Here is a 16,305-nt window from a genome sequence, read left to right as displayed (position 1 = left end):
ATGGAGAAGTCAGTTTTTATCTGATATGGCAGAAAGTTCTGGACAGTATTTCGACAGCTTCTCTTCACCGGAGCACAAACAAAATACTACATTTGAAAAGCATTTTTTAAAACAGCAGCAAAAACGGTTTAATCTAAAATGGCCATACTTGTTTTACTCACCGATACATGCGGTACATGTGTCATTAAACAAAGACTACAAGATCAATGCTGTGCGAAAACACTTATGTGCAATATGTACCGAGAGGATTATTGTTACTAGCTGCATTCTTAGTTAGACAATTTAATGATTGTGCCGTTATGTCACTCACTTGCAGTAATGTACGTTCTGATAAGCTCCAGTGTTTACATCCCGTTGCCTCCTAACTGCTTTAAATAAACAGTTATTTTGAATATGCTTTATAAAATCTTTAGAAGACACCACGTTTTTCTTAAATACAGATCTTTCAGATTAGCCAGGGCAATCCCAACAGCTGTCAGAAACAATCATCATTATCATCCATCAGCCCAGCCCTTAGATATAGCGTGAGAGAGGAACACAATGGCTTCTCAATGTCAAAGAACTTCTCCATACATTAAACATTCACTGTAACAGTAGAAGGCTTATTATTCTGCGCTCAGACCGTAGAACAATTCCAGTACACAAAGAGTGACAAGAAACCGTTGTTGATTAAACTGCAATTTGATATAAAAAAAGTAATATGAAGTGAGACTGAGCCTGGCTTAATGTCGTCCATCTAGGCCATCATTTCAATTAATCTGATTATTTCCCTTGGTACATAGAGGGGCCCTTCCCCCATACTTGTGAAGTTTATTCCGTGCGTTAAACCTTTGCATAACACAGGGTCAGTCTTGCATAGTGGTGCGCATCCAGAAGTTGGGGCGGTGGTGGCGAAGTCGATAGGGACTTGGCTTGGCAACTGGAAGGTCACCAGTTCAAGTCCCGGCAAGACCAAGTGCTACCGAGGTGTCCATGAGCAAGGCACTGTTCCTACACTGCTCCCCGGGCGCCGTTCAAAATGGCAGCACACTAGGATGGGTCAAATGCAGAGAAACCATTTCCCCACGGGGATTAATAAAAGTCCATCTTATCTTAAGTCACAACAAACCAACTTAAAATCAGAGCCTATGGATTCGTTGAGCTATTTCCTAGACGAGTGGTCTTTTCACACTAAACTAAAGTCATCGTTCTCTTGTTAAAAAGACTAAATAAGGGAAATAAAATGTATCTGCTGATTCTTGTTCGAAGAGGGGCTTCACCTTACCTAACCAACCAGACTAATAGCACCAAACATGCATGTGTGACTTCTTCCATGCCTGGAGGGAGAAGACAACGGGGTTAACAACTCCATGTGCAAGTGATGTCTTTGAAGTGATCGCAGTCTAACTTGACCTAAAAATGTCCAGAAAAAACTGGTGAGTGAGCGAAGACCAAGATAGCCCAGAAACAATCAGCCGTCGACCCGCCAAGCATATCGACTTGACACGATCGAATGAAATGGAAAAATGACTTTAGTAGTAGTTCAAACCAATAGAAATGCTTCCTGTGGAGGGCCATGCACAACAAGTCCCCTTTTTAGTTCTATGACTGTTAATCTTGACCATTGCATAAAAGGCACGTGGCTTTAGTCACGTAGCAGGGGGAAAACCAAATCGATCACGAGGTCAAATGATTATGTGTTATCTAATGTCCGTCTAGTCTATTATAAAACACCATGGATGGAAAGTGAGGCGTGAATACAAAACAATGGATCCAAAACGAAGGGATAGAAAAAGGTCAGAAAGTCAAGGGCAGCCCGAGGAACCCCTGGAAAGAAAGGTTAGTGTGCTCTGAACCCACTTTGAAGACATCAGAGAAGAATCCGGAGCCGATCCACTCACAGGTGAAGTCATCCAGGCGTGTGAGACAGGAGAAGGCACTGATGAGGGCTCTGTAGGACGAGGGCCACACCCGGCCCACCTGCAGAACACAGGAACAGACTCGTTTCAACACGTTAACATCGTATCTCACGGAAACCGCACAAACCTTGTGGAAAAAAAACATGGACTCTAGTGTGTACTTATACTAAAACATTCAAAGGTTTTATTGTCATTTGCACAATGGCTTCAGCGTGGGCAATAAAAATGTTTCCAGGATCCAACATTGCATCCACTTAAAGGGGCCCCATCGTGCTCATTTCAGGAGGATGTTTGTACTGTGACGTGTCTCCACGCTTTAATGTTCACAAAGCTCTTTATTGTTCTCATGCTGCAGCACCTCTTTTCACCCTCTGTCTGAAACCAGAGCCCAGTCTGCTCTGATTGGTTAGCTGGCCGGCTTTGCTGTGATTGGTCAACAGCTTAGAGATGTCCAGCCCCTTAGCCTATCACGTACAATGTGTTGGAGCTAGGGGTGGGCGATATGACGATATATATCGTCGTGACGATATTAGGTCTCCACGATATGCTTTTTCAGAGATATCGTATCTATCGCAATAAAAAAAAAAATTTTAAATATATATTTGAAAAGAAAACTATAAAAAAAATAAACGTTTCCCTTCAGTTATGCTAAAGTCTTTTATTGCACTTCAAGTCTAAAGTTTACATTTGAATTGTTTGGCACTGACTTTTCCTCATTGATGTTTTACTTCGTTATGTTTTACCCTCCTTTTCATGTTTATTGATGTTCACAGCTCGTGCTACCTCAGAAAGTTCATTTTTATACTGAGAAACTGCGCCTTGAAGCCATATCAAAATGTTGAATTGTTCATTTCAGAAATAAAACCAGCTTGAAATGCTACTTTGGTCTGTTACTCCTTTTAGTTTTAGTTTATGTTACCTCGTAGGTGCTTGTACTGTTAAGTAACTTGAAAAATAACCATAATAACCGACATGAAAAAATATCGTGATATATATCGTCTATCGTGATACTGCTTGAAAAATATCGTGATATATATCGTCTATCGTGATACTGCTTGAAAAATATCGTGATAATATATTTTTCAATATCGCCCACCGCTAGTTGGAGCCATAGACTGTATATATAAAGTTGGAGCGCGAGCCAATAGAAGTGTGAGTGTTACTTCGTACAGGGGCGGGAAAACTCAAATAAGCATAATAGGGTCCCTTAAAGACATAAAAGGAAAAGGACATGAAATATCAACTGAATATTTGAGCTTAATCAATCAACAGTGCTCTTTGTCGCTCAACTACGAAACCATTTGTACAAAATAGCTTGGGAAACATTGAAAAATGTGTGAAATGTTTTTGGTCATATCGCATTATATTTATCTCATGAGCACACATTGTTCCAGTGATGGAACGTTGTTTAATAGTGATAGACAAACAACAACAATCTTTATCAGAACGTTTGGCAACAACAATATTAATGCTCAAACCTCTCATAATGTACGACTGACTGTGGACAACAACCGACTCGTCCAACTTGGCTTTGGAGCAAATGCATCAACACTTCATTTCAAACCTTTATTTATACAGATGAATCCCATTGAGAGCATTGATCTCTTTTTCAAGACCTGCTCAAGTAGTTCCACATGAAACAAATAGTTCCACATGAAACAACACTTACGTATCGTCCGCACGGTAGCGTGCGTTGAAGCTTGCCGGTCACACAAGCACGCGGTTTGATTGGCTAGCGCTTGTGATTTGATTGGCTGACGCTTCCGTCGAAGCTTGAAAAGTTGAACTTTTCTCAACTTTAGAAGCGAGCAATGGAGGCAAAGCGACGGAACCACGATGCGGTTCAAAGTGAATGGGGAGCTTCTCCGTTGAAGCAACGCACGCCGCCGTGTGGACGGGCCGTAACGGGCCCAGAGACATGATTCTTTTGATTGTGTCAGAGCTCTACATTGTTTGGTTTCTTTATCCAGAGCGTTCAGGAAAATGGAAATTACAAATTAATTATTTAAAGACATTTTGAACCTTTAATATGTCTGCACGGGAGCCCTGTATACTGTTACAGTATGTAAGCTCTGCACTAGGGCTAGAATATATATGTAGATATTATATTGACATTGTGATATGAGGCTACTTTTCCTCTTACTATTTTAATATCGTAATATTTCCAAGTGTCTCTTCCTTGTTTTAAAGGCTGCGTTACAGTAAAGTGGTGTTATTTTTACTGAACTTACCGGACTGTTCAGGTTGTTGATATTTATTTGTTACTAATTTAGCAATAATTAACACATAAAGATGGCTATTTATCGAAAATGTAATTGTGTTAATATTTTGTAGAAAGCACCATTTGTACGCACAACAATATTGACGCAATATATCGACATCAGGGTATTTGATCCGAAATATTGTGATATTGGATTTTCTCCACGTCGCCGAGCCTCGCTCTGCACCTGTGAAATGTATCTACATGTTAATATAAACATGAAGAATAAACAGCGACTGACCTGTGGAGGCGGGCCCATCTCGAAGCCCATCTCAAAGCCCCCTACGCCTCCGACACCATCTCTGTCCTCGTCGATGCGTTCGGGTCGCGTCGGGATCCCAGCGATGGAATTGCGTTTATTCCGGTCCATGGCGTAAAAGATGATGCGGGTAATATGGGGTTTTTCCTGTGATGTACCCACATGACATGAGGACAGGATTGTTTGAGTGGCGCCGGGACTTTACTACGTTTGTTTCCTGGGAGGAAATGTGTCACGCACGTAGACTTCAGTTGAAACTGGTGTGCTTAGGGAGCGCCTGGTGACACAGTGGCTGGATCCAAGATGTCTCCTACTTGTTCCTCGCTGCTTGTAACTGGGGAGTCCACCAGGAGGAGAGGGTTTTCACATGTTTGAAAGATGTATAGAAAACCCTTGGATACCTAAAGAAATAAAAACAATAATTAAAAATCCTAAATGATAATAAAGGTGTATTAGCAGCTGCCTGGCCTAGGATGGAGGAGACAAGCCACTATTGCTCAACAGGCCCAAATGTAATGGCTGTAATAGGGGCCGATTGTCCAATTATGGGAGATTAGCCAAGGAATAGCTCAGGTCCCGGACCTTTCTGCCATCCAAAACAAAATCAGCAGGGTACAAAGGGTAACAGGAAAGGAGGTGCATGACTAAAGGGCTTTACCCTCAAACAATGCAGCATTCATATCTAACTTTATTCCAGGGAAAGATCTATTTGGTTGATAAGACACGTTGAGTCACGTCGTGAATATATTTTCTACAATGGAAGAAAAGTTGAGTAAAACTCGACTTTGGAGAGTTACACGAGTTGTAAACAAAAGTCCAGGTTAATCAGAGAAGCAAACTCCCAACAGCCCTGTAATGGATAAGCAGACTAATAGGTCAATACTAATAGATGGGTGTTTTCCATCCACTTCAGAAAGCTGACGTAGAGTTACACTTGTGTCAAAATGTAACTTTAACTGCTTTTAAATAATGGAAGTTAAACAATGACTAACTTTTCCTTTGATGTTGAACTATCCCCTCGTACTAGTGCCTCGCAGTGAGCATCATAAAACAGTCATGGTCAATTCACACTATTGGTTTTAATACTACAAAGCCTGCCACCCCGCACCCTGACATGGAAGTACTTACTCAATGCTGTTATATGACGGAGGTTGTCCGAAATGTTAAGTGTACAAAAGACAACAATTGTAGTAAACATTTTCCAGCAAATGGGGAGTAGTTGCAGCCAAATGAAAGGAAATACACTGAAGCGGCCTATAATAAACCAACGCAGAAACACAACAGTGAATCCTAGGCCAAGGAGAGGTCTCATGAGATCAGATACTAAAAACAGCTTTGATATGAGACAGCCAGAATCTGCTGTGTTAGCATTACATCACAGACACGAGAGTAGATCTACTGGACGACTCCTGACATCATTCCCTGTCCCAGCAACATCCTTAAAAGGCTTTTCATCCCCCACTATCCCAGTTCTCTGCAATAACACTTCATTTTCTTCCTTGTTGAAGTGGTACGACAGAAATAAAAAGCACCAGCGCCAATAAAATTGCAAGCCACAAGTACCAGGGCCGAGGCTTTGCTTTTTCATTTCAGCAGCTTTCCCATCAGCCCCGCGGCGGGATCAGAGACTCACTGTAGCGCTACAGGTCGGCGAGGACAGATATAAAAACCCCGCTTGGTTGAAAACAGCCAGCAGAGAAGAGCTTCTGTACCCACACACCCACATAGTGGTCAGGCGAGTCCAGCTAACACAACCTTCCTACGCTTACTAGAATTTCAGTGATACAAATGAGGCAAAGAAATAAGAACGCAACATTCTGTGTTACTCGACAAGTCACAGCGGGTGGGCTGGAATCACCCCTCATTCAGGAGGATGATTCCAGCCCAAAGCAGTAAACTGACAACCAAAACATTTCTTTACACCCACTCCTGCAGTAAACACACATCACGCACGCAGCATCAGCCGGTAAACAAACATCCCAAACTACAGGGAAGACGAGCTAAGACACGACATAGTTTACAAATAGGATCATATCACACCTGTAATGTACGAGCTAAATGAGTTATGCTGAGGAATATCATCGTGATGCTAAAAAAGGCAGAATAGGCAAGCCACCAGCGTACATAACTATATTTGTTTCTAAACCAAACCCTGTTGCCTACATATCCAAAAGACATGCATTTAAGACACCACAGCAAAGGCCCTCTTCATGGAAAAGGGTGGACTTTTTAAAGCCGGTCTATAAAATGTGGCTTGTTGCTACTCCAAAACAGATGGGACATCTCCGAAGCCGCCTCCGGCCATATGTTTTAACAGTAGTGTTGGGGACTGAACACTATCCAGCTGCGTCTCGCTGGATTACAGACTAATAGAAACCGTCAGCGATAAATCAAAAAGTTAAGTGATGTTATAATGATAGGGTGCAGCCTGTGTCTCGGGCAAGAGGTAGTACGCGGGCGTGTGTGAGTGTGTGAGGGACAGTTACTTGTTATAGAGAAATACTGTGTACGTGCATCTCGAATGAAGATAAAACAAACATTTAAACGTGAGAATATCTACTGATCCTTTCAGGGGTCGATTAATAAAATAATCTGTGTTTTAGTAATCTGCTGACCTTTTCTCATGCGAGTGATTGAGGGACCTACATTCACTAAAAGAGCAATTATACCAAGTATTTGAGCAAGGTCACATTCAACAAAAGTGAATAGAAGCCTCTTATCTGACCACAATCTATTGTGTTGAATTGCAAAGATATGCGAGCTGCTGCATACCGGTCATTCCTCAAGGGTTTAAAGTAATGAACAAGTCCATGGGGCAGAGAAAAAACCTGCTCATTATGTGGATACCAGAGACAGTTAATGAGTGAATGCTGCCAAGACAGCTTGGTAAGTCATATTAACCCATTCCTGACCTGAAACGGACTATCTTGGTATAGTTTGTGGGGTGGCACAAATCGTAATAATGTTTAATATTGGTCAAACATTTTCGTTGTTCCATTTAGTATTTTGACTAAATGTCATTATATTTTAGTAGAAGTCTATAGCATTAAATGGCTGTTTCTTAAAAACGACAAGTAGCTAAATCAATGATTTGTCATCTATGTGCCTGATAACAGAATACCAAAGATATGCACACATACGTCTACGCAGTGTAAAAAATACTTCATACGCAGGATTTTTAAATAAAGTTTTTTTTCAAGAATCCCGATGTATACTATTTCTAAAAATGAGATTATACATGTGATCTAAAATGTCACGGTTCTTCCGTTAGATGCTTGCCCGAAGTGTGTGCTACCAGTTTTGCTTGAATAGCATTTTTAATACAGGACTTTCACGAGTATTCCTACTTTTACTACTTACTTACTTACTTTGGTACTTCTTCCACCTCTGTGTAAACAAACCAAAGCAGTCAGTATCATCGTTGTAAAAATGTAAAACGGACTTACCTGTTATCAAGTCATGGAGATGTGTGCATGAATAACTCAAGCGGGGTCCCCACATGCCATTCCCAACTTTACAGCACTTGTCAAAACAACGACCACGACCCCCTGAAGCTGGAAACGCAGCTGCTCAGAAACTAGCAAGGAATGCTAGTTTGTCAACAAAACTCGAGCTAAGCGAAAAGCTAACAAACATTAGCCTGAGAACCACCAACAAACACCAAACAGGAAGTTTTTCGTCGCTAACCATTTAAAAGTCAAGATTTCCTTAGGGTTAATGCAAAAGGCGAACTCGAAGACTGCTCCGGTCGTCCTTGTTTCCACAAAAGAGCAAAGTACGATGTTTGTTGTACCGCCCGGGATAATATTTCAGGCGATTGTTGCTGTTTGACAGCTCCGTCGTCTCTTCGCTCTCACCCGAGTAAACTCCCACTGGCCCCGCCCACGTTTGATTGGCAGGTGGATTAACCAATCAATGGCCAGGCGTGTTAAACTCCTTTAACGGTTAATAATAATAATGATGATAATTAATTATAATATAAATTACAACAACAACAACAATAATAATGATAATAATAATAATAATAATAATAATAATAATAATAATAATAATAATAATAATAATAATATACCTGAAGTATTTAAAAATATAAATAACATTTGATAAATAATAGGAGGTTTTTCTAAATGTACTTAAAAAGAAGATTCAAAGGAAATAATTATCAACATCATTTTTGTTTTTACAATTTGCACATTTCAGTTGTCCATCACTTCTATTACATGCTGTTAACAGTGCTTTAAAATGGTAAACAAAAAATAGGCATACAGCAACACAACATGAATTTGACTTTGACTATATGTAATATTTTCAATTTTGTAAATGTTGTCACTAAAAAGTACCTTTTGACCGATGACTTTAGCTTAAACCACTTCAAACATTGGTGCAAACATTTTCTGGCAAAGTTAGTTTGAGCTCCCGAATGCAACCTCATTGGCTACTGCTTTTGTTAGTTTCCATCTTTATTGTCTCACCAAAGGTCTTTGATCTGCAACAAATTGGAGAACTTAAAGGGAAATGTTTTTATTTTATTGTCAGGATTGTGTTAACAGATGGCCACTGATTGAATGTGTTGCACAGTTTGAGACTGACCGAAATACAATAAAGTATCTGGGTTTTTTATTGGCCAATACTTTAATAGTGTGTTTCTTTTGAGAGAAGGTGACTTGACCTCAGCTGTTGTGTTCTCATGGAAATAGAGCCTCATCTAGTGGACAAAATTAGGAAGCACGGCTGCACATATCTAACTCAAACTACAGCAAGCTGGTCCCACAAACAGTGTTTTGCCACAAGCTTAATTACCGTTTTCTCCCCTGCATACATACATACATAAATACATACACACAACAACATTATAGGTTGTTATAAAGCTAGTATTTACTGTGTTTAGGAGGATTTTTTGTATGGTTTGTTATGGATGCCCATTTCCTCTAAGTAGTGACTTAGCATAAAACATAAAACTTTAAATATTTTGACTTAGTATCTCCTTTCTTTAATTTAGTATATAATTACTTCTGACTTAGTAGTATCGTAAGATTTTGACTTTGACTTTCACCATGATACAACATCGTTTCTCAATATTTTGACATAGGCCTTTCACATTATTTTAAACATTGGATCTTATTATTTTGGATTTAATGTTTTTGACTTAGCATCTTTATCATTAAAGTTTGTTATGAACCGTGTATTTGTTATGTTAAGGAAGTGCATTTACCCAAGCATTGTGATTAAGATAATATAAAAGGTTGTACTTGTACTTTAATTGAGTATGTTCACATTATGCTACTTAATACTTTTACTCCACTACATTTTGTTGGCAAATGTTGTATTTTTTTACTCCACTGCATTTATTTTATAGATTTATTTACTTGCTACATTGCAGATAATTAAAACAAAATATAAATCAATGTATACATTATTATATATTATTAATATTATATGTTAAGCTACCCAATGGTATAAATTAATTCAAATACACCGCACATTTACCAAGTGCAACATTAAAGTGATGAACACGCTCATACATCGATATCTATAATACAATTATAACAAATATATTGTGCATACATGTTGCTTAAATGGGTCTATTGTGCAAAAACGAGTGCAGATGAGCCTGAATGTGCGGTTTGTTTTTAGCGTTCGAGTTCCTGCTGAGGCCTTTTTGTCCCTCCACCCGCGCCGTAGATCCTCAATCACATGACCAGTTTCCATTTCCTGTTACTATTGTATCACACTTCCATGTTTTTCGTCTCAAACAGCAACCGTTATGTAAACTACAGACGTTGTCACTGTCGTGTGATTTGTCGCACATATAAAGTTAGTGAACACGTCCCGTCACCGCAGAGGGAAACAACATGGCGACCAACTGTGTGGTTTTCCAGAGCAAGTTAACCTCCATCATGGAGATCTTCGCTAAAGCTGCTGTGGTGGAGATCAGTAAACTGTGGGAGGACGGGTTCAACCTCGTTCAGGTGGAGCTGCGCCGCAGAGAGAGCGAGATTGAAGCCCTGAACAGAAAGCTGCTGATGATGGAAAAAGAGCGGTGTCACACTACAAGTCTGTCTTCTTCATCATCATCTTCCTCATCATCTTCCTCCAAAAGAGAGCAACAGAACGTGCTGCTGCCGCCCAACGATGATGGTAAGGATAACGATCAGAGGTGGAAAAAGTAATCAGATCTTGTACAAAAGTAAAAGTATTAGAGTGTAGGAATACTCTGTTACAAGTAAAAGTCCTGCAGTCAAAATGTAACTACAGTGGGTGAATATAGTTGTAAAAGAGGAAGAGGAGAAGAACCTTTTCCAATCAAGTGACTCAGAATCCATCACAAGCAGAATACTTTATTTATCTCAGGGGAGAATTAGGTTGTGTGCACCATTTTTAGAAAATGAATAAATATTTCTATACACATCAGAAGTTAATTTAAAAATGTGCAACAGGGACATGGGGTCTGTACAGTGGTGGGAGAAGTACTAAAGAAGTACTACTATTCTTTACTGAAGGAAAAGTAGCAATACCTCATTTTAATGTACTTTGTTACAATTAAAAGTCCTGCTTTCAAAATATTAAGTAAAATTACAAAAGTATCAGCATCAACATATACTTAAAGTACCAAAAGTAAAAGTAGTCATTGTGCAGATTGGTCCATTTCAGAATAATATATACACAGTGGGGCAAAAAAGTATTTAGTCAGCCACCAATTGTGCAAGTTCTCCCACTTAAAAGGATGACAGGCCTGTAATTTTCATCCTAGGTACACCTCAACTATGAGAGACAGAATGGGGGGAAAGAATCCAGGAAATCACATTGTAGGATTTTTAATGAATTAATTGGTAAATTCCTCGGTAAAATAAGTATTTGGTCACCTACAAACAAACAAGATTTCTGGCTCTCACAGACCTGTAACTTCTTCTTTAAGAGCCTCCTCTGTCCTCCACTCGTTAACTGTATTAATGGCACCTGTTTGAACTCGTCATCAGTATAAAGACACCTGTCCACAACCTCAAACAGTCACACTCCAAACTCCACTATGGCCAAGACCAAAGAGCTGTCAAAGGACACCAGAAACAAAATTGTAGCCTGCACCAGGCTGGGAAGACTGCATCTGCAATAGGTAAGCAGCTTGGTGTGAAGAAATCAACTGGGAGCAATTATTAGAAAATGGAAGAGATACAAGACCACTGATAATCTCCCTCGATCTGGGGCTCCACGCAAGATCTCACCCCGTGGGGTCAAAAGGATCACAAGAACGGTGAGCAAAAATCCCAGAACCACACGGGGGGACCGAGTCAATGACCTGCAGAGAGCTGGGACCAAAGTAACAAAGGCTACCACCATCAGTAACACACTACGCCGCCAGGGACTCAAATCCTGCAGTGCCAGACGTGTCCCCCTGCTTAAGCCAGTACATGTCCAGGCCCGTCTGAAGTTTGCTAGAGAGCATTTAGATGATCCAGAAGAGGATTGGGAGAATGTCATATGGTCAGATGAAACCAAAATAGAACTTTTTGGTAAAAACGCAACTAGACGTGTTTGGAGGAGAAAGAATGCTGAGTTGCATCCAAAGAACACCTACTGTGAAACATGGGGGTGGAAACATCATGCTTTGGGGCTGTTTTTCTGCAAAGGGACCAGGACGACTGATCCGTGTAATGGAAAGAATGAATGGGGCCATGTATCGTGAGATTTTGAGTGGCTGGGTCTTTCAGCATGACAATGATCCCAAACACACCGCCCGGGCAACGAAGGGGTGGCTTCGTAAGAAGCATTTTAAGGTCCTGGAGTCGCCTAGCCAGTCTCCAGATCTCAACCCCATAGAAAATCTTTGGAGGGAGTTGAAAGTCCGTGTTATTGACCAAATACTTATTTTCCACCATAATTTGCAAATAAATTCTTTAAAAATCAGACAATTTGATTTTCTGGATTTTTTTTTTCTCATAGTTGAGGTGTACCTAGGATGAAAATTACAGGCCTCTCATCTTTTTAAGTGGGAGAACTTGCACAATTGGTGGCTGACTAAATACTGTTTTTCCCCACTGTATGTTATCAAAACTGGTAAAGGAGCAGCTAGTTTGAATGACTTTGTATACTGCAGGGTAGTTTGTGAATTTACTCCAGGTGGAACCAAAGTCTGATTTAACACTTGATTATATTTCATATCATTCATCCAGATCTGTAAAGTAACTAAAGGTAATAAATAAATGTAGTGGAGAAAAAGTACACCATTTACCTCTGACTTGTAGTAGAAGTACACAGTAGTACAACATTGAAATACTAAGTTAAGTCCCTCAGAATTGTACTGGAGTAAATCTACTTAGTTACTTTACACCACTGCTAATGATAAATAATGTACTGGAGTAAAAGTAGAAATACCAGAGTGTAGGAATACTCTGGTACAAATAAAAGACCTGCATTCAAAATGTTACGAGTGCAAACGTGTTTTCACATGAACCAATATACATGAGGTGTACAACTTAACAGATATATTCTAGAGTTGAAACAAAACGTCATTGTGTCCATCATCAAACGTTATTTATCAGGCAAAAATGTCTAACATTGAGGTCTTGGTGATTTTCTGTGATATTATGAAACCATACCGAGACTACCCGTTTTACACTTGTACAACTGTTTATAGTTATAGTGGTCTACCTGCTACCACTATGTGTAGTACATGTTTACTGTGCAGGGTTCTTACGGTCATTGAAAACCTGGAAAAGTCAAAATGCAAATTCCAGGCCCTGGAAAAGTTATGGAACACAATATTTTTCCCAAAGTTTTGGAAAAGTCATGGAAATGTAACTAAAGTTGCATCAAATATAATTTATATGTAATCTAATCGCGGTAAGCCTATTTGATTTGTTTTAGATAGGCACAACATGTTTCATATGCAGACCTTATTTTCCTTTTCCGTGTTAAAATAAACCATTTTCAGTGCCTGTCCTTCTGCCTCCTCCCTGGAGAACTTTTATAACATTATATTGTGTACTATTAGGAATATAATTATGCACCAATAAAATAACAATTGTTGTAATATCCTTTATACTGTCTCTGCCTGTGGTGTTTAAACGAACCTGATTGCCTTTTATTAAATTGTATAACTTTAGTTTTTAGTAATTTCCTGGGGGCGAAACTCCCCCAGGTGGCGTTGTCAGCAAACCAAGCATTCTACATGAAAGCCACACCGCCACATTCTGGCAAGAAAGTAATTTTTTGGTCATGTTAAATTAGGTAAAGGTCATGGAGAGGTCATTGGTGAAAAAGCGTATGAACCCTGACTGTTCGTTATGTCTCAGCCACAGACACCACACGTCTGGCAGAAACACCTGTTGGTCCTTTTGTACCTAAACTGGTTGATCTGAAAGCTTTGAAACCTCACTTGAAATGTAAATAGTTTCACCTTTGTTAAAGCACTACCAGAATCATCCTAATTTAACGACTCACTGGTGTACCAGTCTTTGTAAACTACCTACAGTTGATTTGACTGAAATTGGCACATCTGTCACATAGAAAAAAATATCTTTACAACAATATTTTGCAATGGAGCCGTCTGACTAAATGCCTGTTATAAAATGCACCTGCTCTGTCATTTCAGGGCCGATTATAGATTCAGTGCAGACATTGTGTTCTGATCAGAGCGCCAGAGAGAAGGCGGACACTTCAGCGACTCACCAAACGTCACCATCACAGACAGAAGAGGTACAGTGTGAGCAGCTCAAGTCGGACCTCTGTTTGAGTGACGACGATGACGACGAAGACCTAATCGTGAAGCTCGAGGACGAGGACGACGTTCAGATCGTGGAGCAGACGGTGGAAACGGACCACAGCGTTAACGATGGTCACCTTGAGCTGGAGGTGGACCTCCAACCTGTGGAGGCGATGGAGGAACAAGAGAGCCAGCAGTGGTCGCCTGTTTCCGTGGGGGACAGCGACACTGCGGACGACTCGGACTGCTTCTTTGAGCCGAAGCAGCTGGCACAACATCTGGACTCAGAAATCCTGCTCATTCAGAACGCTTTGGACATTTTTGAAAGTTCCTCCGAGGCGGCGTACTCGGACAGGTTTATGAGGGATGATGGACAAGGTGCATCGAGTAAATCAACTGTGACTTTAAGCCAGGCTCAGCCAAGTCCAACGACAGAAGCGATACACCCAGAGAGAGGCGTGTCCATCAGGTTCTGCCCAGATAAACAATCTCCAACCAAAGACTTATCGGCTTTTAACCCGGACAGCCGATTCTTTCTTTTTAACGACCCCGAGTTGCATAAAACGATAGCGAGTGGCCGCATGAAGGAGAAGTGGTACATCTGCCCGTTCTGCGGTAAAAGCTTCGATCGCGTCAGCCACCTGGAGATCCATCAGCGGATCCACACGGGAGAGAAGCCGTACACGTGCGAGACGTGTGGGAAGTGCTTCTCTCAGAGGAGCAACCTGCGCACTCACCAGCGGACTCACAGAGAGGCGCTTTCCCAAAACGCACTTTGAAGGTTGTGGTGAGGAAATATGTGTGTCGAGGTGAACTAACCAATTCCCTTTTTATAATACTAAAGAGTAATGTAGCCGACTGATTTTACTGTGCATTCGTTCTTTATTTTAAAACATATTTTAACTGACAGAGTACAGACTCATTGTTGGACTTGTGTACTGTTCGTTAACCCAGCCAGTTAAGAGATTCATCAAGACAACCCATGTGGGGACATCGATGCTAAACCTTGCAAATCTACACATGAACATTATTTCAGTTATCAGAAATAATGATGTAAACCAGGAAATCTAATATAAGTTTAAAAAAATGCGATCTATGATCCCTCTATCTTCATGTTTGAGGTAACACAAAGTATTGTTTGACGTTTTAAAAAGAACAACGACTCATACGCTGTACGTTTACAAATAAACCTTTTAACATTTATGTCTCTTTTTCAATTTCATAGAAAATAAAACACTGAGTAAAAAACAAAATGTACATTTCGACACAACCGGGACGCCGGTGCAGATCGGTGCTCTGCTGGTTGGGTCTGGATACCAGTTAGCTGCGTGTAACCGTCTCTGTTCAGGTCTGCATCCTTTTTGACACTTGTAGTTGAACTTTAATGACTTACATTTATACAGTATCTCCTTATAGCTCGTCCTTATTTACATACATCTGTTTCACACACATCAGCTGCTGCATCCGGGCTGAACACACCAAAGCTTTGAGGACAGTTGACTCTTGACATGACCAGGCATCAGAGCTCAAACGGTGTCCCCGTCTGTATGTTCCTCCCTGAAGGATTGCAAACGAGGCACCTTGTGTTGGCAGTCAGGATACATTGGGACTCTCCCTTTTGTGGATTTACATATGTACAAGTCACCGGAGCAGAGGTTGGGTGATTGCGGCCCCTACAGTAAACATTCTTGTAACAGGAACCTTCTTCCTTACACGCTCAAGGAGAACATGAGTTCTAATGTACTTGCTCTTGTGGTTAACGAAGACAGAAAATGCCGTCAACCAAATTAATTGGGACAAAACATGTCTGAATATTGGGCACCCTGGTGGTCATCCATAACATCTCTAGTTCTTGTCTGTAAGGAACCTTACCCTTATTTCCCATTATCTCTCCACTGTCTAATAAAGCCATCAAATGCCCCCAAATATTGTTTATTTAAAGGTCCCCTATTATACTGTTACCTTGGGTGCTGATTGGCTAATGGTTACTCAAGCCAAAACATCGTTATGACATCAAGTGGCCAAAATCTGATCCGCTCATAGAACGCTCATATATATATGTTATAGCTTGTAGAGGAGACATGAAGAAGAGGGGACACATGTTGATGTAGAAGAGACGTGAAGAAGAGGGGACACGTGTTGATGTAGAAGAGACATGAAGAAGAGGGGACACATGCTGATGTAGAAG

At 40.5% G+C, this 16,305-nt stretch overlaps 2 protein-coding genes across 2 annotated transcripts in view; one reads left to right on the top strand and one right to left on the bottom strand.

Moving 5' to 3' along the window:
• Positions 1-8,273, bottom strand: part of tesk2 (testis associated actin remodelling kinase 2) — a 48,496-nt gene extending 40,223 nt beyond the window's left edge. Inside the window, exons 1-3 of the mRNA XM_034103793.2 lie at positions 7,864-8,273; positions 4,400-4,818; positions 1,840-1,959 (exon numbers count right to left, since the gene is read on the bottom strand). Coding sequence (XP_033959684.1) covers positions 1,840-1,959; positions 4,400-4,528 — 249 coding nt within the window. The 5' untranslated portion in view covers positions 4,529-4,818; positions 7,864-8,273. The remainder of the gene's footprint in view (positions 1-1,839; positions 1,960-4,399; positions 4,819-7,863) is intronic.
• A 1,804-nt stretch (positions 8,274-10,077) lies between these two features.
• LOC117461830 (uncharacterized) lies at positions 10,078-15,320 on the top strand. The gene is made up of 2 exons (XM_034103796.2): positions 10,078-10,555; positions 14,007-15,320. The coding sequence occupies exons 1-2, from the start codon at positions 10,270-10,272 to the stop codon at positions 14,894-14,896; spliced, it is 1,176 nt and encodes a 391-aa protein (XP_033959687.1). The 5' UTR covers positions 10,078-10,269; the 3' UTR covers positions 14,897-15,320.
• Positions 15,321-16,305: the final 985 nt, after the last annotated feature.

The sequence above is a fragment of the Pseudochaenichthys georgianus genome, chromosome 17, assembly GCF_902827115.2.
Source record: "Pseudochaenichthys georgianus chromosome 17, fPseGeo1.2, whole genome shotgun sequence".
In the NCBI taxonomy this organism is placed as follows: domain Eukaryota; kingdom Metazoa; phylum Chordata; class Actinopteri; order Perciformes; family Channichthyidae; genus Pseudochaenichthys; species Pseudochaenichthys georgianus.
Note: the sequence above shows the minus strand (reverse complement) of the source record. Positions and strands in the feature narration are given on the sequence as shown.

Bases quoted from the DNA above. Each gene is read 5' to 3' on its own strand.
- LOC117461830 (XM_034103796.2), top strand. From the start codon at position 10,270: ATGGCGACCAACTGTGTGGTTTTCCAGAGCAAGTTAACCTCCATCATG. The intron at 10,556-14,006 runs GTAAGGATAACG...CTGTCATTTCAG, and splicing joins GCTGCCGCCCAACGATGATG to GGCCGATTATAGATTCAGTG.